Genomic DNA, 24017 nt, shown 5'->3' with positions numbered 1-24017 from the left:
AAATCTCTCACTTTGGCCAATTAGGACACTGACTGGATCTGCTCCCTGCTATCTAAATTCAATGATCAAGATGTATATCCCTAATCGCCCACTGTAGTCTTCTGATGCGCGTCTATGTCGACCGCCATAAATAAACATTGCAGGTCAAATTCAAGATTCTTCTCAGTGGTTCCTGTTAATGGAATGAGTTGTCCTCCGTTCTTGTGATAGTTGGGTCTTTCAAGAGGGGGTCTAATGGTATATGTTCAACATGCACTTGGTTTATTATGCGTTATGTTTAATAGTAGCACTAGTTCTAGTATTTGAATAGTTATTTTCATTAAGCTATTGTATGATTGAATTCACATTTGTTTATTATTGCTATTCTCCTTAATGTATTACACACTGTTAAATATAACTGTTGTATTGTCATTTGTATGTCGACTCGCTTGGTCAAAAGTGTCTGCTAAAAACCATAACCATAACCATAATGTTGGATCTGCGGTTACGGTTTCGGTCGAAAGCATGACGACAACGGAAGTAGCTAATTGTTGAAAATTCATTTGGATGTCATTTGAAGGCTTACTTGGACATCAAAGATCGAGGCAAGCATCGCACCAGTGATCGTTCTTCTACAAAGCAAACAGACAATACGTAGGACATCTTGGTCAGATTCCCGAGAAGCGTCGCCGTCGCCCATCTTCACTCTGGGTCGTGTACTCAGTTACGCATCACTGCCTTTTGTCTGCCTGCTAGACGCTCACTAGACGCACGCTGGTCGAGCTAGTGGATAGGTGGAAGTCGTTGGAGCGATACCACTCTGAATTTACAGACTGACACATTATCGAATAAAGAAGAGGATATAAAATCGGTATTGGATTGGATTTGGGAGTTGAACAGTAACAATGTGTAACCCATGCTGTCTTAGTCAGGTGAGTAGATACCGTCTTTTATAATAACGCTCTGTTAGATTAAACTTCCCGGTGACATACGAGTCGTTAGCATTGGGATTGAATGCTTTCAGTAGCTCCTGGGCTACCATTTTTCATTGTTTGAATAAGAACTGATAAACTTTGTGTGGAAAGGCACGATATGCTCAAATACAAAGTAATATTACGATCGTCTTTGTCATTCTATGATGTCGGAAACATCTGTTACATGGCCATATGGAATGAATTCGTATTGTCGAGTTGTTTTGGGTTTAAAACACACCGAAACGAAGAAACAAATACTCCTAGCACCAAACTCGTGTCAAGTTAGTTAACCACGTATACAGGGCACTTTCTTGACAAATACTTGCCTAGTTCGCTGGCCGTCTCTGTTCTTTCAACAACTGACATTTTGGCGACCTGACTTCGTTGTTGGCAATGCAAGATGAGCAAGTGCCTGGCTGGACTACGTATTCCTCGCTTGAAATAATTTCCTCCGGGTATTTACAAGGACCCCCAGATGAGATTAACTAAATAATGGAGGGTAAGACGTGTCAGGGCATTATGTTTAGATTGAAGTAAATGGCGGTGTTGACTCTGATTCGATTTAACCCTAGTTGTAATATTTGTAGAAGTTACATTGTCTATAGTCATTATCCTGAACACATGTGCTACTTTGTAGCCCAAGCCAATATCGTAACCATCACTGAGCATGACTCTCTAACATGCCAAATCGTACATTGCACAGTGTATGTAGGCTATTATTGAATATATAGATTTTCTAGATGGTATTCATGAAAATGCATCAAAGCAGATATAAGCCACCACCACTGTAAGAGAGGATTAGATGTAGTTATTTTCCTTAAATTTAATCTTAAATTATGAAGCAGCAGTCGCGTTTTCCCTTTAAGGAGGGTCTTTTGGTCAATATTGTCCTTGCTACAGTCTCCATATGCTAATTTCTGCCTGAAGTGGACCTCATTTACAGGCTGAGCTTTTTTTATTGTGCGTGGTCCGCGGGTGGTCTTTTCATTTCCTTGTAGAATCTGTGAGGCGGTCTGTTTGCATAAGATTAGTGCTGGGAAAAGGAGGGGGAAGATCCCAGCAGCCAAAAGGGATTCAATGTCTGGATTTCTGTCTCATTAGTGTAGACCTGTCAGGAGTTAGTTGTTGGCAGGCATCTTGGGGATACGGCATGTCTGACACACACACAAACTGCCATGGAGTTGCTGACATGGGGAATGTCTGACACAGGGATATCCCTACGGAACGTTTCCTCTTTGGGTCATTCAGAGTAGACAAAAGGCACTGACCAAAACAGCTTTTGGTTCCTGTTAGTTGTTTTCTGGGATTTTTTTTGTCAGGTTAACTCGGTTCCTTGCAAAGATGGTGAGAATTCAGTTTTGTCACCTTTGCGCTAAAATCCACATGAATGTGTGCATGTGTCTGGGATGCTGTCTATTGGATTGCAAAGCCTCACACATGCGCTTGCATTATTAGTTGCCAAGGAGGTGGCTCCCAGCGAAGGCATGATGAAATGCCTTGAAATACACTCTGAGGTCTTTTCTTTATGCTGCCTGCCCAAGTACACACTGTAATGTGGATGTTCCATGAAGGGGAGGGAAGCCGAGGCTTTGTGTCCTTGCTAGGATATATTCTCTGTGGCCTGATACTGGAAAGATGGAAAGCTTTTTCCAACCACTCCAATAACAATGTCATGTTTTCCAGAGGAGTAGCCTCATTTTTACAGCAGAGTTCAAATGAAAGGATAACGAATCCTTATCACTTCAGAGTTTTGCAATGTGAGCAATGGCTTCTCACCAGTATGTAGACTTCGGAAGGTTTTCAGTTCTCACTTCAACCTAAATCTGTGGCTTGTGTGGAAAAGGCTGTCTTGTTTAAGAGATTGGTTGAAACTTTAGGTTGCCCTTTTTTGTAAGTTAGCCTTATGTTTTTGACGTTTTCACACTTGCATATAGTGAGTGATTATTCACACACCCTCTGATAGGAAGTGTCAAACACATTTCATTCTTCCACAGATTTTCAACAGCCTACAGTCCTCAAATGTCTAGCGTATTCATGGTCTCTATTTACTACTTTAGACAAAAGGCAACTTCTGTGTATACTTGAAACAGTGAAGTAATACATTTTTGTCTCTCTCGTACTGTCACCCTGTGAACAGGGCAGCGGTACAACAAAGGACTCATTGATAAAACTGTATCTGTGGTGTTATTGTCAAGTCTGTTTTTTCCACGTCTGTCCTTGATGTTACAGATACAGAAACCGTATTAGGGAAAACCATTGTTCACTTCTTCTGACTTTCACTGTCAAGAACTGCTAAAAGTGTTCCAAATGTTCTATTTTAACATCCCAAAATGTGGAAAGATCGAAGCATTGCATTGAATGGAAGTGCATTGTTGATTGAACAGAGGTACTTTATAAGCATACTTTTTCACAACTCAAGTGCTCAGTAAATAATCACGAACATTTTTTTTGTTTTTTAAATGTACATATCCAGAATGTTCTTAGTTTCCCCTCAAAATAAGTATATTCCAGTCACGTTTCTCATAGGTCTGTATTAGCTTAGGCTAACACACAAATCCATGGACATTTCACTGTGTTTTCTCTTTTGGGTTGTTTTGTTTCATGGATTTTCCAGCTGACCCGGTGACTCATGTGTATGCCGCCAAATGTGCTGTGAGTCAGTTTGTTGTCAAGCACCACACACAGCACTACAGCGCAGCTTGTCTCGCTACCGACACTCAGCTATGCAGTCACACAGGTTTTCAGTTTGAAAGATGCGACGAAACGCTTGGACAAGACCTCAGCACAAAAGATAAGCCCGACCAGTAGGTAGACTAACTTGGCATCTAGTCGTTTGCAGATCCTGGTAGCAGGGATCAGTCAATAGGGACGAGGAAGTCTCCATCGACAGTTTCTGTCGCTCCCATGGATGGGGTTACAGTGGCCAGGTCATTGTCTTGGAGCTGGATGGCCTTTGTGTGTGAAGCAACAAGGTCCTATCGCCTTTCACCCAAGGCCCCAGCTAGCAGCTGGAGGACATGAAAAGGAGGCGCTCGAGTGGCCGAGAGTGCCCCCCTATGTGTGTGGGAGTTTTCGGGCTAGTGTCCCTCACACAGCATGGGAGAGGTCAGTGTAGGGGGTTGGGATGTAGCCTGAGGGCCATTCTTTTGACTCCGCTCTTCCCTCATGCCAGCACTGACCAACACGAAGGAGGGCCCTTTACTCAGGGTGGGTCAGTGGGTGATCAGTGGTGTGTACCAGCTGACCACAGGGTGTCCCCTCCCCCTTCCCTTCCAACCACTGACATGGTTCCAGCCACAGCTGTGGTGGGGAGAGGCTGTATTTAGGTGTGGGGCATTTGCTTAAGGTGTCCCCTGCTGTCTTTTTTGGTTGTGTGTTTGGGTCAATTATTTACACTTTATTCCATATGTAATGGTCAATAGTAGAGAAAAACTGGAAGGAGGCTTTAACACACAATTTGAGTGAGGCTTTTTTGCCATCTTTTTGTTTCACCCTCCTCTATCCCATGTAGACTGGATTTGCACATTTTGATTTTAGCTTAAGCTAAAAAAAACCCGGGTTTCATATGAACAGTGTACAGTGGTTAGCCTGGATCTCAATTCCATTCCTCATCGTGTAGATTCTCTCTGCAACAGAAATGTCCAAGGCAGACAGCAGCCGATGAACAGATAAAGACATTCCCAGATGTGCGCTCTCAAGCCCCCATCAGCTGCGCCGCCTTGTAGAATTGATACAGCCGTAATGCCTGTAATCTCCCTGGATGCGCCCTCCCCACTGCTGCTTTACTGCTGCTGACAGTCGGCCATGGAAACAATCCGGCTCCTGCCGTGTCAGCAGCCAATAAGAATGGGTCTTTGGGATGGCTAGAGCAGGTACTTGACCAATGGGAGCAACGTGTGGTTTGTTTAAACGTCTGTGGTTCTGAGCTCATGAGTTCTGTATTGAGTGTTGTGATGTTGGCAAGTGGGTATAGAAATGTAATATCCACAACAAAACTGAGAGGGGCCTATTTGTTTGGCACAAGACTAATCTGTTCATAACAGACTACAGGCTATTACTCTTTCACTGTCTTCAGTCTGACCGCAGCAGTAGTATTGTGAGTAGAGAGACTCAAATGTGCCATGTTCAGAAGCGACTTTATGAAACCATTAGAGCATAAAATATGATGACACAATACGGGCCAATAGGGGATAGTTATTCACCCCAGAATGCACTGCACCGATGTGGTTTTATAATACAGTAATGCAGGGTGTGCAAGGGTGAAGATGCGTGTGTAATGGTAAGAGAAAAGAGAGTGTTTCATATCACTCCTGTGTGTGTGTGTGTGTGTGTGTGTGTGTGTGTGTTTCTCATGCTGCCCTTTGTCTTCATGTTTTATTTACTCTTCTTTTTTCCGCTTCCTTTTCAGCTGGCGTGCTGCTGTGGCTCGGCGGCGTGTTCGCTGTGCTGCGGCTGCTGCCCCAAGATAAAGCAGTCCACCGGCACGCGCTTCATGTACGCGCTCTACTTCATGCTGGTCACCGTCACCTGCGTCGTCATGATGTCGCCCACCGTGGAGAGGGAGATGCAGAACGTAAGTCTCGCCAGCGGTGACTGAGCCTCAACGTCTGCTTGTGTTGTTTGCTCAGCCAGGTTGCAGCATGCCCTTGCTCTGACGCACCCTCTTTACAAACATTTGCCCCAGTCATAACAACTCCAAAGCGGAATAAAAGTATGGCTGGGGAGGGTTGGGGGGAGGGGGGCTCTGGGTTTTATATTTTGAGTAGTAAATGCTCTATTGGAAGAGAGGAAAGCCGCAGGAGAACGCCCCAACAAATGGCTTTTAAATCACCTCCTGCACTCTTTTGTGGTCTAGTAAATAGAACTTTGCCCACAAATGTCGGATGCCCTCGAAAATAAACTGGCCTTCTCGCTCTCTTCTTTTGGCCATGTTGTTTCCACACCTCAGCTTCAGCTATTGAGGTATACAACACCACAAAGGATCGCTGCATTTTGCTAAGGAAAGACTGTAAAAACTGGGGCCTTCAACCCCCCCCCCCCCCCCCTTTTCCAGAAAAAGATCTAATAGCACAGCAGCCTGAAATACAGCTCTATTTGAAGGAGGGAGAAGTCGTAGGAGCTACGCCCCCTGACAGTACGCTCCCCTAGCAGTAGTTCTGAGGCTGCAGTCCTTTTCCCCTGGAAACTGGGAGCACAATGGAACGTTGCCCGGTGCTCTGGGAGAAGCATTGTGTGGCGTCGGCCTGTCATGTGTGCCCTGGTTTACAGGCTGGTTGTGCCTCCACTATTGTATTCGGGGGCGGTGTTGACTCCCCTGCTGTTTAAAATTTCACATGGGAACAAGAGACCAGTGAAGTAACAAAGAGCTATCCCCCCACCTCTTTTTTTGGTGTGGACCAAAGCCTGGTACCAATAGCACATATGTAGTAAAATCATTAGTTTGCAATGTCTGTTTGAAGAGAATGTGATATCAAGTGGTTCTTAGAGTTTGTGTTATCTGTTTTGAAAAGAAACAGACTTTGAGGCGGTCACTGACTGTTACACAGTAGATCACACTAATTTCACCTTGAAATAGCTCCTTCAAACTATGGCTGTGTTTTCATTTCTTTTCATGTATTTTGGGATGGATGATTGCTACTTCATGTCAAACATACTTTCTTTACCCCAGGCTGCAATTACATGCACTAAATGTGACCTGCAAGGCCTAGTATACTGTATACCATAGGATTTTTCAAATGGATAATGCTACACAGCTGAAGCTACGAGCTCTCTTAGCCAATCCTGTTTGCTCCTCACAAAAGAAGATGTTAAATATTGGACTTGGGTTGACACTAATACCCAGTGCGTAAAGAAAAGTCTGACTTTGGCTGTCTTTGTCCAGCCAGCTTAACTTTTGGAAGATGAATTTACTTTATGTTTAATTCACCCAGGAATAGCTTGGATGGCCTGCTGAGCCTGTGCTATGAGTCATTTGAGTTCACATGCTGTGTGTTTTTACACAGCCATCTTCTGTCTCTTTCTGAGTAAACAATCTGACCAAGAGTAAAGATTTTATTACCCATATCCTGTTTATAGTACCTAGTTTTGTACTCCTTGGTTTTCTCAATTTAATGAATATATGAATGTCTTAATTTAGCCTTTGTGATGTTGCTGTGACTTACGGTTAAGAAATGTTACATTAGATTGAAGGTTTTAACAATAGAGATGTGTGCAGGTTTGAAATTCCGTCTTAGTTATTTTGACAGTGCACAGCATGAAATGGCAAGGCAGGTTACTTAGGCCTCACACATCCTGTGTGGTAAATGTGCGATGTCTCCTGCCCCCTCAGCTGCCATTGTACAAAGACATCTGTGAGCATCTGAGTGCCGGGGCCAACTGCAACGACCTGGTGGGCTACAGGGCAGTGTACAAGGTCTGCTTTGGCATGGCCTGCTTCTTTTTCCTCTTCTGCATCTTCACCATACGGGTCCAGTCCAGCAAGGGGTGCCGGGCAGCCATTCACAACGGGTATGGCTCTCTCATACACAGCACACACACACACACACACACACACACACACACACACACACACACACACACACACACACACACACACACACACACACACACACGCACACTTTTTCTCCCTCACTGACAGACTCTCTTGCTCTCTCCCTTTCTCTCTGTCTGTCCATACAAAATGGGTAGATAATGTTTCTGCATATTTTCTCTCTATCTCTCTCTCTCTAAAATCGTAAGGTCTCTGACTTGCTCACTTATTATGTTTGTCACCCCCCCCCCCATTAAAAAAAACTACAAAACTACACCAGTACACACCAGCTTCCATAGCAGGACACCACGCGTCTCTTTGAAGATCTCTGAAGGCCACGTTAGCACTATGGGATCACGTGTGTATGCTTTGGCAGACAGCCTTTCTAGCCAGCCTGCCCTCAAACAGCACTTAGCCAAAAATCCTTGATAACAAGCGCAATCGGCTAATCCCCCTCCCCTGCTGTCTCCCCCCTGTTCCTCACTAGCCTCCCATGCCACCAGCCAATGAATAGATGTATTAATTCCGAGGATCTAGCCGGAGGAAGTTGCTGCAGAATGAGTCTTATTCCGCCCTCCCCCCCTTACAAACCAAATGGCTTAGCCCCCAACAAAGAAACGCTTAAGATCATAATTGGATCCACCAATAATTGGATGTTTTGTGAGGTATGCAAATATTGCTAAGTAGAGAGTATCTGTCTGTCTGGGTGGGGTTTTCATGACTGTGAGCAGAGCCCAGGGTGGGAACGTGGCGACACACAAAGATGCCCGCGCCTGCCACACTTCACAACAGGAAAGCCCACTGCTGCTGCTTTTAACGCTCTGGAAAGGCATCTGTGATGTTTTCATCTCTAATGACCAATACTGCATATCAAACAAGACGGCTTGTTTGGCCTTTGCAGGGTGACGGAAAGTAGCAGCGTCTAGTTAATGTGTGGTTAATCTATATCATAAGCACTATGAAAATAATTCTGATGTGATTTTTACCTTTTGTTTGCCACTCATGCAGGTTCTGGTTCTTCAAGTTCATAGCTCTGCTGGGCTGCTGTGCAGGAGGATTCTTCCTTCCAGATCAGGATACCTTTCTTAACGGTACAATCTTCCTCAGTTCTGTTCTATTTGTCCTCTCTGTAACTTCCTTGTTAGCATAAGCTAAAGAATGAACCTCCTCAACCTATAAGCGTCTATGTATTTCTGCCTCAAATGATAAACTACATTGACTGTACATTCCAGAACACTCTTTCAACCTCCTTGCAGGCCTAACCAACTCTCCCTTTGAAAATGCAAAGAAATAACACACTAGAACATTCCACGGCAAAGGTCTCTCCGACCTTGGAGCCAGTGCTCTGGTTAAACAAATGAAAAAGTGTGCAGTGGTGGTACCACAGCGGGCTCCAGAGAGACCCAGACTTCTGCAGTCCTCTTCTTCAAGGGCTCCAGAACTCTCCAGGGTCCATTTGGCCGGCACTGCTGGAGCGGCGGGCGATTTGGGCCCGGCCCAGTCCTCCTCGGCGGTTGGACCCTGGGGAAATTGAGGGTCGCTGGCCCGATCTCTATCATCAGGCCCTCCATCTGCTGTCCTAGTGGAATCTGAGGGTTTTTCGTTTGAGCTTGGCTGTTTTGGCGAACAGTGAGAAACAGATTTATGGCAAACTTAATTGCAAACATTCTCAACATGATTCATTTCATTGTGTGGTTGTCTCCTAAGGTTTACGTTAGCAACTAGCCAAACAATAGAAACACAGATCCTAAATGGATTAGCTGTATGTGACGTGCTTTAATATTCATCTCAGTAACACTTTATTGTAGCGAACACATGTTATACATCCATTGTACATAACTAATATGTGCATGTATTAATGCTCAATAAGGTTTATATTAAATGTTGGTACACATGTATTAGGTCTTTATTCAGCAATTTCTTATTTTTACAGTAGTTGAATTATTAGTGGTAAATCCTGAATAAGCAACTAGTCGGTCTTAATCTAAGGTTAAACATATGCTGCATGGATCAACATAGAAAATGTTAAGAAACATATGCTGCATGGATCAAAATAGAAAATGCCTGCTTAATGTCATTATTCTGTCATTATAAGTGACCTATTCAGACAGTGAATTAGGAGTCTGTAAACTCTCTATTTTGATCGATACTTTATCTCAGTAACCTTAGATCATGATCAGCTGATTGCGCATTAAGGAATTGCCAAAAATAAACGATCCATTGATTAAGAATAAGAAATTGTTTAATAAAGACCTAATTGTGCAGTGGTGCTTACTGTAATACAGACCCCGTCGAGCACTATTACATACACACGTTAACTGTGTATTAATGGCTGAAATGTTTCGCCAAAATAACGCGTTCCCTTAATCTCCAAGCAGGCAAGTAGAGAGGGATAGATGAAGAAGGCACCCAAATCAGAGTCAGGCTGCCCTACCAGTTGGGAGATATGTGTGAGGATTGTAAGAGCCCATTCAGATTGCCGTTCCCTCTAATCCAGTTTGTCATAGAATGCTCTCATACATGGCCGCCTAACTCGATTAAGCATAGTGATGTTCAGCGGCGGATTGGTCATGGAATCATGCGTTCACAGTAAGGCCACAATATGTCTTTAAGCATGAAGACAAAGTACAGCTTGGAAGACTGCTAATGGTGGACAACTAATGAGATGAAGGGTGGTAAATTATGAAGGCCCGCTAATGAAAAGGTCTTCAGCAGGCTTGGATTATAATCAATTGTACTTCGAAATTGCACTCATCGAAATTGTCCTCATATCCTCTGTCTTGTCTATTCGGTGTGTCCTCTCAAAGAGCCTCCTGAGTTCCTGCTCAGTCCTGTCTGTCTCTGTTGATGGGAAACAGACAGCCAAGGCGCATGCCTCGTTCTAGAGCGCTGCCAATCAACAGCATTGTTTTATGAGGACCTCACTTTTGCATTTAGCTGAAGCATTAGTCGGGATCATCAGGCCTGTTCAGTGGGCTTCCATTTGAGCAGCTATTTAACACTGCGTGTTCAGTAGCAATTTTTCTTTCACCATTTTTTTTTTCGACTTCTAATAACTTTTAAATGTAGTTATTTAGCTGTGCTTGATAAAAATCTCCTGGCTCCACTGCTCTAGTAAACCAGATCTGCCCTGAATGAAATTGCAGCGATCTTACCACTAAATTCCATTCTGGAAATCTGGCAGCTGTGCAGCCTGGCTGGGTTCTGTGAGCGTTCGAGATTGGACCTGTGAGTGCTCCTTCTGGAGAGTGGAGACTGCCTCTCATATGTTTCTGTCTCTCTGTCTCTCTGTCTCTCTGTCTCTCTCTCTCTCTCTCTCTCTCTCTCTCTCTCTCTCTCTCTCTCTCTGTCTGCAGTGTGGCGCTACGTGGGGGCAGTCGGAGGCAGCCTCTTCCTGCTCATCCAGCTGATGCTCCTGGTCGAGTTTGCCCATCGCTGGAACCAAAACTGGTAATGATCCACGCTTAGCGTCAGCATGATTAGACCCAGCGGTCCAAAGACCATCCAAAGCACGCAGGAGCCTTTCATCCAGACCAGAGGTTCCATCTGCTGTCTCCATTTTGTGGAGCGCAGATGAAGGCAGAATCAGTCATGGTGGATATATCAAGTGCAGGTAGACAGCAGAGATGCAGCGTTGCAGCAGCCATTTCCCTTCAGCCCTTTCTCAGCGACTGTTGTGAAATGGCAAAGCAAAACAATCCGCGCGGCCTGCACAACTGGAATCCATTAAGCATGTGAGGGGAAGACGTACTGTAGTATTAGCGACTCATAATTTCCACTGTGCGTCTGCCAGGGTGGTCCACACCATAAAAATGAAGAACTTATGCTGTGGAGTCTATACTTTAGCACAGCCAGGGGCCTAATGCTGCAGATATGATGGAAATAAAATCACAACCCATTACCTTCAAGCGAATCATGATGGCGAGCCGCAATTTAAGCATCAAACAGGATGAAATCTAACAGGATGTTCGATGTTTGGGAAAGATAAACTCTTAACAGATTATGACTTCAGAGCTCTCAGTGTCCTAAATTTAGACTCGTCCAAAAGGCTCCAGACACATTTTCTGGATCATCAGTGGGGTAGTATGTCTGCCCGTGTCCAGTCTTTTTGCTCCTCTGTGCCCCATCTGATCCTCATGAATTACAGCCCAAATTAGTTTAACACTGACTCGGTGCCTCAGAGCTCCACATGATGAATGACCGAGCGCTCTGCAGCAGTGGGCCCGGCCGGTATTCCAGTCTCCTGTGGCCACACGGGCCTGCTGCTTAGGTAGCGAGAGGAGAAGTGTTTGGCCTCACTTCCCTATGTGTTTATGACCAGTTGTCGCAGTATGTTCAGGCAGGGTCAACCTGGGTCAGCCTGTTGCTCTCAACATCGCTTTATCTAAAGCGCAGTTTGACTTCACCATTCAGGAATGAAAGCTGTCCTATCAGGGCAGAAAAACTGAAAACCAAATGTCCACCATGTTTCTTTCTTCGGGGTTTCCATCCAAAGTTGGGATGTTTATATGTGTGGATTTAACATTTTTTAATATCATTATTATATAATGAATACACAATAATATTATTATTGTAATAACAACAACATGCCATTAAGGAGTTGCAATACAGTTAGCATTGTTGTGCTTTCAATGAGCTGGTATTATGTCTGCTCTGCATAGGGTAGTGTTTGTGTCGGAGTTGATTCACCGCTCCTGGAAGAAGATAAAGTGTGCAGGCGAGGGTGCACTAGGGGCAGGGAGAGTTGAGCAGTGGGTGGGGTGGGGAGTGGAGCGTAGCAGACAGGATGCACATGCTAGGGCTAAATGTGTCTACGGAGCCATTCCCACCCCCCGACACACACACACACACACACACACACACACACACACACACACACACACACACGGCTACCCCCAGGCTCTGAGGGAAGCAAGAAGAACATAACAGCCAAACAGTGGGGAAGGAACTGAAAGTAGACCAAAAAAAAAAATAAGTCCCAGGATGAAAGGAAGTACATTTGTAAAGCTTTCCTATAGTACTGTAAGTTTCAGGGGTGTGATTCTTCCGTTTTAAAACGGAATTCCGTTTTTTCAGGCCTGAAAATGAGACCCACGCAATTCGTATAGATCCGCTGAGTTTTTTTTTTTTTAGGGGGGGGGGGGGGTCAGAGGTTTATATTTCTGTAGCCTAAACACAGACCATTGCTTTATAATAGGCCGCTGACAATGATGACGGTTTTGGCGCTTCTTTCATTCATATCACTCCGCAAGCCTTGTCCGTTCTCTCACTAGTGGAATTCATTGAAAGTGAAAGCAGACGGGTTGATGACTGTTTGATGCAAGTTCGATGTGTGAGTGTGTGGTAAACTATTTGTTTCTTAGCAGAAGCCATGAAACGGTAAAATTATTTGTTTAGGTATTATTATTAAGTTAAGTAGTATTTATTAAGTTTTTGCTTCGCGTTCGCGTCCAGTTTGACGTGTCTGGATTTTCCGATAATGACGACAATCTCCTGGTGCTGATAGCCTATTGACTTTTAATTTCTGCGTGTGTAAACTAGTCTAGGCTACTGTACTTGAAGTTAGCTGTGACAGACTAGCCTACTGGTTTTCATCGTTTTCCCCACAAAGCCCGTCTACCTTAGCTTAGGTCTACTAAATTGTTTAGTTAACACCTTGTCATTCCGCGTTTGTCCAGCCGTTCACCTCCGTGCGCCCCATGTCATTCAAAACATATTTCGGGATAGGCATCTCACTATGAGAAAACGTATTATGAGTGCTAAGAGATTGACACTTTGGCATTCTTGGTAAACATCAGTCTTGACTCTTGCACGTAATATTGAGCTGATTTTTTTTAGTGGAAATGGCTTATTGTAGCAATGTGCTGATACATGGAAAAAAGTTGCCTATTTAAAGGCACAGTCTGAATTTTAATCCTAGCTCTCCATAGAGCTCCCCAGTCCCGCCCCTCCTCCGAGAGAGCTGCTTGTCCGGAAGTAAAATTCTCATTCATTTCTCCCATTGACTTCTGGAAAAATTCGGATATAAAGAGTTTTAGACCATGCCTTAGGCTAACCAGCTACGATGTGACTCATAAGCATATAACTTATAATTTCGAGTGAAAAAATGAACAGAAAATGTAAAAAAAGCGAAAGGTACAAGACTGTGTACATATCTTAAATTCCGAGATAGAGAACTCAAATCCCAGGATGCTTTGCAAACGTACACACATTTCCAACATTTGCAGCCTAAAGATAGTTTAACATGGTTCCATATTAATCTGAGAAAAGAAGATGATTACTTCCTACCGTTTCCATTGAGTAAATTCAACCTTCAAGATGAGAAAACCGTTATTTTTTCGGAAGACCACACATCGGTCCTGATCAGCCCTGCAGCCATTTTAAGTTTTGAAATTCCAGCGAGACGAAGCTGGACGATAGGCGCGGGAAAAGCTGAGTACAGTTTGTTTGGCATTGCCATGGCAACGGCGATCTCTACCAATCAAAGGCTCTGCTTTCACCAGTTTTACACGTTAGGGTGTCGGGTAGTGTAGTACTCTCTCGTTAAATCGTGAATAAAGCATTGTTTTCTCAAAACAAGGTTGATGCCCCCATTAACTTTTGACATCTATATGAGCAGGTATAATCGCTTAGTCACATCGTAGCTGGTTTTAAGTCTACCATGGACGGTTACGATGTTATGGCTTATTCTCCAATTGTCAATGGAGAAATTGTATTGGATTTTTACTTCCGGACTAGGCTGTGGGCGGGACTGGGGAGCTCTATTGAGTGTGTGCACTTGAACAACTGTGTAGCCTATACCAGTAGGGCCTGCCATTTATTTTAGGAGGAGAGGAGGACATGTTACCTTGGAAGGAGAGGGAGTGATGCAATTTGATTTTCTTTCCAACTTAAATATCAATAACCTTCAAGCAACCTCTTCAATCAGCATCAATAGGCCTATATCGTACAGAACGACTGTAAGGGGGCAGGCTAAATGTTATCATAGGCCTATAGCCTACTAAATAATGTAGTCAACATTATAACTTTATGTTGGTTTAAGTTGAAACAAAACATGAACTGAGAAAATCCATAATTCTACATCATTGTTGGCAAAATGATCATGATAGCCTATATTTCAGCCATATCTGCTTTAGTCTTAAGTAGGCCCTTGGCTACTTTGCTATAAATGAGTTTTCTTTAGGCCTTATAGACCATTTTGTAATATGTTATAATGTTTGAAATATATGTATCTCAGTCTATCAATAGTTCTCATAAAAGTCATCAGATGTCATCATTTAAGGGGTTATTTTTCAAAATTTTCTCCCGGGGGTGCATGCCCCCGGACCCCCCTAGTAAATTACATTGAAGTGCACAATAGCGATACTATAGTACCTTAGCTATACACTAGAGCAGCAGTTCACAAACTTTAGCCCCCAAGGACCACTGACTTGGCTCGCGTACCCCGCCGTCGACACATTAAAAAGGGGGGGGGGGGGGTATATAGGGGTCGGATATATTTTCCTTTTTTTTTGTCCTTTGCCAATCACACCCCTGAAGTTTGTTCAGTAGGGAGCCTGTGTGTGTTTGCGTGCAGGGCTAGGTCCGCCAAGCTGCAGATGTACTGTAGTTTGTTGTTTGTTTGTGTGTGTGTGTGTGTGTGTGTGTGTGAGTGTGTGTGTAGTGCAGGATCAATTCCTGCCTGTTTTATGTGCCTTTGCGCATGACTAGGCCAACAACTGTGTATGCCTTTGTGAGTGTGTGTAGGTGCCTTTGAAAGAATGCCTTCGTTTGTGTGTGTAGAAAGAGAGAAAGAGAAAGGCAGGGCGAGAGCACATGCGCATACACACGTCCAGAGTGACCAGATGGCCCAGTTGAAGTGACACAGATGCTGGCGAGCAGCCAAGTGGAGGCAGTGGACAGTCATTTCTGGTTTAGCGCTGTAGAGTGAGTGAGCACACAGTAAGACACACACACACACACACACACACCTCCCAGAAGAACGTTTTAACTCAACACACGCTACTGCCTTAATAAAGCATGTCCATACATATGCCTAATTGGTGACTGACCCCTCTTGATTAAACCATGGGTCAGTCAGCTGGCTAATTCAAAAGTGCTGATTCAATTTGTTTTTTTTTTCCCCCTGGCCAGGTCCGTAAGTGTTTCTGTGTGTTTGCATGCCGGCTTTTGTTCTGAAGGATGTTGGGAGCTTGGTGCTCAACTCCACCTTTGGACGGTTTTGATCAACTCTTTATGTGTGTGCTTTAGAGTCGTATTGATTTATCCTCTTTTTTAGGTCAATAAACTACTCTGTTCTCGACTTTATGTGGATACTGACTCGAGAGCAGCATTTTGGTTTTGTGGTGATGTCAGTCAGTCAGACAGCACAACAGATAGTTCAGCACAATACGTAGAAGGACTTCCTCTCTCCCTGTTTGTTCCAGTAATCCACTCATTTATTGAACTACTCCCATACATAGTTGCGCAATGGATAAGTTCATCATGCAGGCCTGTATTGCTTTTCCTGTCAGTGTTAAAAATATAAACTGCGGTGTAACGTGGTCCTTGTAGTAATAAGCTGTTTTTGTCAGTGTTGGCCCTCATGCTTTTCTTGAACATGCTTAGCTGAACAGAATTTATTGTGTGTATGTGGGTGTAAACTATCCCACGCCAATATATCAGATATCATCATTGAGGTGGTCGTTCCTTTCATGGACTTTAGACCCAGTATTGTTCATTTTCACTCCCTCTCTCCCTCTCTCACACTCTCTCCCTCCCTCTCGCTGTCTCTTTCTCCTTCTCTGTCTTCTTTCTCTCTGGATGGGCCTTCCCCTCCGTGACGGTCAGGAGTTAAAGGAACACTCCACTGTTTTTTTTCATTTTAAACTACAGTATGTTGTTCGCTTAGCTAGGACATGTTGACACATACAGTACCTGTAGCGTCTCGATGTGTGCACTCAATCTTCCTGGGCTAGAGCTAGTGCTAGCAAAGTGGCGCCGCGCTCTGTTCAGCACGTTCCCTCAGTGACCGTGATGATATTTATCATGCAAATGTCCTCAAACATAATGTTGTCTCTATGAATGGCCTTCTGAGATTTAGTGGGTGAAAAACCTTTTGAGTCTATAAGAAAAGACCTTCTATTCTGGTTGTGGTTAAATTGTGGTCAGTAGTTTCACATGGCTGTCTGTCCCCCCCTCCTCTCCTGCGCAGGACGTCGGGGGTGAAGTACAACAAGCTGTGGTACGCGGCGCTGGCCCTGGTGACGCTGGTGCTGTTCACGGTGGCGGTGGGCGCGCTGGTCTTCATGGCCTACTTCTACACGCACGCCGAGGCCTGCTTCCTCAACAAGATCTTCCTGGGCGTCAACGCCTCCCTCTGCATCATTGTCTCCCTGCTGGCCATCTCGCCCTGCATCCAGACCTGTGAGTCCTGTGTGTGTGTGTGTTTGCGCGCATGCGACAGATGGGGCTGCGGAATGGTCTGGAGTTGTATTTCGGCGCGTATGTCAACAGCTGCCGTCACACAGCTGCAAAGTCTGCACGCTGACCCAGGCTTCAGGCTTCAGGCTTCAGGCACAGGCATGTGTTCGGCTCTGTTCTCTCCGCTGAGTGCGGCAGCAGAGGGTCTGAACAGGAGAGTCCTGAGGCCTCAGCACAGTGGACCGACAGAGTGGGATGAGCTAGATGGGGTTAAAACATCACACATCACAACAACAGCAACAATGTGGCCACAGTCTGTGTATGAGTTTGAACTACTGTTTGTGTCATCCGCAAGTTAATTTAATTTGAGTAGGTTTATGGTCTGTGTCCGTATCTGTGTCAGTATCTTTGTGTCTGTTTTTATTAAAACCACTGTACTGTAAATGTCAGCCCTCAAACTACATAACTTGCGATTAAAACACCCCTCCCCCTTCTCTCTCTCTCTCTCTCTTTCTCTCTCTCTCTCTCTCTCTCTCTCTCCCTCTCTCTCTCCTTCTCCCTCTCTCTCTCCCTCTCTCTACAGACCAGCCTATGTCTGGCCTGCTGCAGCCTGGAGTGATCAGTGTGTATGTCATGTACCTGACCTTCTCAGCCCTCTCCAGCAAACCCAAAGAAAGTGAGTGACTTCTGTGTGAGTGTCTGTGCATGTGTCTGTTTGTATGTTTGCATACGTGTGTGTCTGTGTGTGTGTGTGTGTGTGTGTGTGTGTGTGTGTGTTTGTGTGAAATCCTTGCTCTCGTTTAACAGAGCCAAGCCCCAAGTCAAGCCCTCATTAACAGAGCCCAGCAGTGGCACCCAGAGCTAGATTTAATTGCTCCCACATTCAGGCAAACCTCTTCCCTCTCATTAAACGTGTGTGTTTGTGTGTGTCTGTGTGTGTGTGTGTGTGTGTTGCAGGGGTGGAGGAGAACGGCGTCAACGTCACCGTGTGCGTGTTCCCCTTCAGCTCGGGCGACGAGAGCGGTAAGAGGATAGCCACAGGAGTGGGCACTGCCATCCTCTTCTGCTGCATCCTCTACTCATGGTACGTCAGGGGAGGAGGACATCTGGGTCAAAGTTCTACACCTCTCCTCCAGTCTCGTCTCCACTCCTGAACTCTCCCCTCCTTAACTCTGTCATTCACATTCGCTCACTCATTCACAGAGACAGACAGACAGACAGACAGACAGACAGACAGACAGACAGACAGACAGACAGACAGACAGACAGACAGACAGACAGACAGACAGACAGACAGACAGACAGACAGACAGACAAATGTGTGCTCTCTCCATTGTCTTTGAGTCCTTGGCCTATTTCAAAAAGCTAAACTGATTTTCAATTTTTCCGTCTCTCCTGCTGCCTGGCCACGTTTTTTCACGTCGCGACATAAACATGCAATTTAGCCTGCGGGACTGTGCGGGTTGTTATTGTCAACATAAAAGCAGGTAGTGTTGCCATGGTTGAGGAGAGCAGAGAGAAGAGGAGGAGGAGGAGGCAAGGAAGATTAAAGCCTCCTCCACTTGGCTCCCACAGTGTGGAAGGGTGTACTCACATGTGTTTCACATTAGGATCCGACATGTCATCCGAGGCTCTCCCCTCGCTCGCTCGCTCGCCGGCGGTTTATTTCAGTAACTTTGCTCCATATTTACCCAGATCTGTTATAAGTCTGGGAATGGAGCATCGCAGAGCCACCATTTTGAATGTTGTGTGGTGGTCAAGGCTCTTGGTGCGCAATCCCACTCCTCTCGCATGAGAAGGGGCAAGCGGATGAAGTAAAAAGCTGAATGGACAGAGGCTTTCTCAGGGTTTCCCAGACAACGGTTTATTAAAAACCAACAGGAGAATGTTGGCCATTTTGTTTGGCTCTGACAGTGTACCACTTCTAGTAATTACGGTGTGTGTGCGAGCGTATGTGTGTGGGTGCGCTTGTGTGGGTGTGTGTGATTGAAAGAACTTTAATGATAACCACAGTGGGGTGTGCCAGTTTTCTCCTCTGCTATTTTGCCCTGTTAAACACAGCATTAGGGAAGGTAATTATTGACTTCATGTTACTACCGTCTCATGGACGTGGTAGCAAAAAATGTGTGTAGCGTCACCCAAGATTCTGAAGCATTTAAACGACCAGATAAAAAGTCAAGGGCGTCAGTGGTAGAAACGAAGAAGGAAGATGAAGCTACCATGTCGTCCAAACTGAAACAGACCGGTCTTTATTTTATGTGTACAGCACTAAGGCATTCTTAGCACATTAAGTAACAATGGGAATCTTAGTCCAATGTTGTTTATCGCCCTCATGTCACAGAACACCAAACCACAGCAACTTCTACCCAAAAGAGGACCCATGGAGTCAGGATTTAGGGAATGATTTGGAGAATAAATCATTATTTGGAATGGATTTGGGTGTTAAGGAACACCACATGTTTTGTTTTGAATATTTTGTTTTCTGATAAAAGGCAGAAATAATTGTTAGCTTTTCTTCTCACCCAGTGATGTCTGTTTTTTATTTATCTCTTCTCTGTCTCTTCGCTCAGTGCTTCAGTTTTGGGGGCAATTTTCCAATTAGCAGCAGGGGGTTTGGTTGATGTGCGTACCAAAGTCTGTAGAATGCATTTGACTTGAAGGTTGCTCCTTTGGCTATTTGCTAACCTCTTTATCTACTCCTTCCCTCTCTCTCTCTCTCTCTCTCTCTCTCTCTCTCTCTCTCTCTCTCTCTCTCTCTCTCCTTCTTTCTTTCTTTCTTTCACTCTCTCTCTATCACTCTCTCTCACTGAGCAGCTTGACTTCCACCACCAGAAGGAGCTCAACTGCTCTGCGGGTGTACAGGAACTCTGTTCAAGAGAGTGAGGTAATTGAACACCTCTGAGACTGCACTCCCCCCACAGGGCTTGACCCCCCAGTGCCCCTTATTACGACCCAATAACAGCATGGCCGTTAATTATGTTTTTGCGAACATTATTGAATAACATATCGTGTTTACACAATGGCAGCAATGTTGGGCCGGATATGTTACATTCTTTTTCTACTTTCCCTGACAGAGAGCTCGCTGTTGTTTCTGCTGGGGAGATGACACAGGTAAGTGGATTTATGTAAACAATGAACTGACCCATACTGATAGCTATGTCCTAATACAGTTAGGCCCACTATAACTGATTATGTGATAATTTTTTATTGACTTCTGTTGAGTAGAATTGATTTGATCAGGTGATTTATCCACAGCATGTAATGTCTGCTCTTTTCACATTACATTACATTTACGAGTATGTAAATGAATCACAGTTTGTGCTGAACCCCATGTGCACTCCTCTACTGCCTACAGTGACCCCTGGTGGCTGCAGGCCGCTATAATAACTGTGTTTTTCTTTGCAACGCTGTGCTTTTCAGATGACTTTGACGAGGAGGAGAAGAAAACGGGAGGCGGTCAGGATGTCGCTTATGACGAGCAGGACGGCACTATCTACAGCTACGCCTACTTCCACTTCGTCTTCTTCCTAGGCTCCCTCTACGTCATGATGACCGTCACAAACTGGTTCCAGTGAGTTCCGTACGATGCACTACATCCCATGAGGCCAGCTCATAGACCAAGGGCACCTTTATGCACTGTTCCTTATAGAGCGTGTAGCACTAACACTGTATGCCAATACACACTGGGTTGAATTGTTTGTTTCAGAGGTGGGTAATACCACCAGAAAGTCTTACTCATTACACATTGGTTCTGCTTCCTTACCAAACACAACTGATTTCACTAGCTGATCTACTTGGCTAAAGAGTGTTTGGAATTGTTTTGTTTAGTGAATGATTGGAACAAGTATTTAGTTGGACATTACTTTCTGAATCCAGGTTACCCACCTCTGTTTTTTTTTTTTTTTAATTATTATTATTTTTAATTGTTTGTTTGTTGAATTCTTGTGTTGTGTTTGTTGAATTCTTGTCTTGAGGTGTTTCTTTTTCTTGTGTTCCCACAGTTACAACGATGCCAGTATCGAGGAGCTGCTGGACGGCAGCTGGTCGGTGTTCTGGATTAAGATGGCCTCCTGCTGGGTGTGCCTGGTGATCTACCTGGGGACCCTGGTGGCCCCTGTGTTCTGTCCAAGGAGGTTTGAGGCCTAAAACCAGCAACACCCCACTCACTCCCAACCCTGCTGCCCATCCTGTGGACTCCTGCAAACGGTGGCAACACCCACACAGACAGTCATACACATGCTCACACACACACACACACACACACACGGAGACACAGACAGATAGACACACGCACAGACATACACTCACTCACTCACTCACTCACTCACTCACACACACACACCACCTCAGTAGTATGAGTTTTGTTATTGCTGTTAGGTTGATCTTTTTTCCATTGTGTTTACAACATTAGTTGCTTTCATGATAGGTTTTTTTAGTGTGTATGCGTGTGAAGGGAAAGCTGTCAATGCCTTACAGTTCCTATGACCTGTGTTTTATTTGTTTGTTTGTTTGTTTGTGTGTTTTCTACTTCATTATGAAGCATGGAGTTCTGTTACTGTTGCATTCATTGTGGTTACAGTGAACACCTTCACCATTATGTTGGTCGTAAATGTATATAAACATCTTTTTTAATATATGAGGAACAAATCCCCGGATTCAAACCCAAGAAACATTTTGCTCAGGCCCATAAAGCACCTGTAAGTGTCTTGCTTGTTACATTGGTAGATAATGTATTCTATGCAATTCAACGGGCTATTGTTAATTTTATTTTTACTTCTTTGTCATCTGGTTTCACACTACTCATTTCAGCTCATTGTTCAGTGGTCCTCATTCTTGTTTGCATCTGTGAGACTCAGTTGAACACCAAGAAAGTATGTTTTTGTAATTGCACAGACTTCTTTTTCCCAAATATGTCACATATTGACCTAAGATTTGTGTAAATATAAATGGAAATCACGGGGCCAATTTGTCCTTTTGTTTTCTTTTGTTGTAGTTTTTTTACGATCAGGACTGAAGATATTCATCTTTGTCGGTGGTTGTTGTTGTTGTTGGGTCAGGAAAGAGGCAACGTGAGGGAGCTTAATCTCAGGATATGAGGTTTTGGAAACGGAATCTGGAGAGGATTGAGTTGGTTTGAAGGGCACAGAGTGAAGTTCAGGAGGAGGGTTACTATACAGCTGTTAGTCTATATAGTCCAAATATGACGTTCTTGTCATGGGTGAAGATGTACCATCAACTAGACATGCGGTGACTTCTCAGCATTAAGGCCAAATACTGAATGCAGCCCTCCATATGCACTCAAGATGTCACTAAGTAGGAGCGGAGGAGGCCAAAGCTAGAACCTAAGGGATTCAATGGTGTCATGTGCAGGCAAATGCAGAGCATTGCTAACTCACACAACGACTTAAGCTAACTAAGAAGCAGCATTTCTCTCAAACTGGGTTTGAGCAGATACAGGTATTGTACAGCTATTACAGACTATTTCTGTTATTTAACAATCAGTTTTAATGCAATCAGAAGTGCTTTTTACCAGTTCATGTTTGGTAAAGTTGTCTTTGAGCTTTCCTTTTAATTACCATTCAAAGTGGTAAAAAAAAGATGTTTTTGAGAAAACGTTGCTCCATACTAGATATGCTTTTCCACATAAAATTTTGTTACATTGTTTTGTAATTTAGCGTTTTGAACAGAGAATAGACAGTGGACTATTGTTACATTTTCATACTAATATACTAATAATAATAAATATTTGTAGAGCCAGTTTCCCTAATCCAAATCCACCAGTCAATAGTATTGTTCCATCTTAGTTGTTAATATGTACATAATAATAGTAATAATAATAATAATGCTAATAATAATGCACTTTTTCTATCTTTCATACTGGCATTTTACAGATAGAAGTAATATGTATTCCTGATGCTTAGTGTGCAGCTGTAGTAAAACAGATGTAGCATGAGTCTGTGAACTAACATCAGTGATCAGTATGCCTAGAGTGTACATCATCTGTCTCAGCCCACAACACATAACAGAAACTGGAACTTTTTATATGAAGGGTTTTATCCTGTGGTTTTATGTCTTCATTTACTCTTAACAAACTAATTGGCCATATAGGAAGGGGTGAGATTTGTTATATAGACTAACTGATTTGCATTTGAATAGATTTTTTTTGTGTATGTCTTGCAATTTCTTGCAATTCTTAACTCAGAAGTTCTGTGGGTCACATTTCAGAAGCTAACAGAAGTGTGTAAAGGTCAGTCCCTTTAAATAGTCACTGTGGGTATTTTTCATTCATTATGAACTAACTACTTGCTCGCTTGTCACCTTTTGAATGTAATTCTTGAGGTTAAAAAAAAAAAAACCTGTGAAAAATAGTCATTAATAGTGAAAGGGTCTTCAAGGTAAACACATTTAAACGTTTAACACCGTATATTTCTCTGTTATCTCAGCAGTCAAAGTCATTTTTTGTCATTTCAGTCTAATTAAAAAAAACACTTACACATATTTGTTGGTGTGAGAGTTGTGAGCTGGCATGATGCTTGCCATTATTTCTGTAATGCTAGTAGTTATTTTTGAATACTTTCAAAATGCTTCTAGGTCAAATTCTTCAGCTGCCAACCACTTCAGGGTTGTTATACAAATGACCACTAGGGGTGCTAATACTGCACATTCAATTCGGTATATTTGCATCTGTTTCATATTTGGTAGGTGCATCTGAATGAAACATAGTTGTTTTGTTTTCAAGGGGCAATGCATAGGTTGAGTTAAAGGCATAATTGTTGTTGTCCAATTGTGAAAAAACAACAACAACCTACAAATTATAAGTTAGGACTTTTAAAAGCTATTTGTGTTCAGATGTTGTTGTTTTTTATTGTTGTTGTTTTTTCATTTTCTTGTATACATAAGTTAGTATTGGTAGTGAAGTACCAGCACGTGGATGAAGATTGAGGTGCTGAGCAGTGTGCTATAGACCATCTGTACTGCCATGAACGAGCCTTACATCATGAAGTACTATTCTGTCCTTTACTGAATTCTCAGTTTTTCAGTGGTCTTTTTAATGATTAAATATAAAATCTAAATGTAACTCTGATGTGTCCTTTGATTTTTTTTTTCTCTTTGTTCTGGACCTTGAACATATA

The 24017-nt window shown here is 43.6% G+C and overlaps 1 protein-coding gene across 1 annotated transcript; it reads left to right on the top strand.

Moving 5' to 3' along the window:
• Window positions 1–561: 561 nt before the first annotated feature.
• Window positions 562–23962, top strand: serinc5 (serine incorporator 5). Its single transcript, XM_062542889.1, has 12 exons — window positions 562–911; window positions 5362–5526; window positions 7282–7460; window positions 8491–8573; window positions 10839–10932; window positions 16676–16887; window positions 17468–17560; window positions 17842–17968; window positions 19699–19768; window positions 19959–19995; window positions 20305–20455; window positions 20886–23962. Exons 1-12 carry the CDS (start codon window positions 885–887, stop codon window positions 21028–21030), a joined length of 1383 nt encoding a protein of 460 aa, XP_062398873.1. The 5' UTR covers window positions 562–884; the 3' UTR covers window positions 21031–23962.
• The last annotated feature ends 55 nt before the right edge of the window (window positions 23963–24017 follow it).

This window comes from Sardina pilchardus, chromosome 8, assembly GCF_963854185.1.
Source record: "Sardina pilchardus chromosome 8, fSarPil1.1, whole genome shotgun sequence".
NCBI lineage: Eukaryota > Metazoa > Chordata > Actinopteri > Clupeiformes > Clupeidae > Sardina > Sardina pilchardus.
The sequence above is the reverse complement of the archived record's forward strand: the minus strand, read 5'-3'. Positions and strand labels throughout refer to the sequence as shown.

Coding starts and splice junctions, on each gene's coding strand:
- serinc5 (XM_062542889.1), top strand. CDS start 885: ATGTGTAACCCATGCTGTCTTAGTCAG. Junction 5,527..7,281: donor TGGAGAGGGAGATGCAGAAC/GTAAGTCTCGCC, acceptor CTGCCCCCTCAG/CTGCCATTGTACAAAGACAT. Junction 8,574..10,838: donor TCAGGATACCTTTCTTAACG/GTACAATCTTCC, acceptor CTCTGTCTGCAG/TGTGGCGCTACGTGGGGGCA.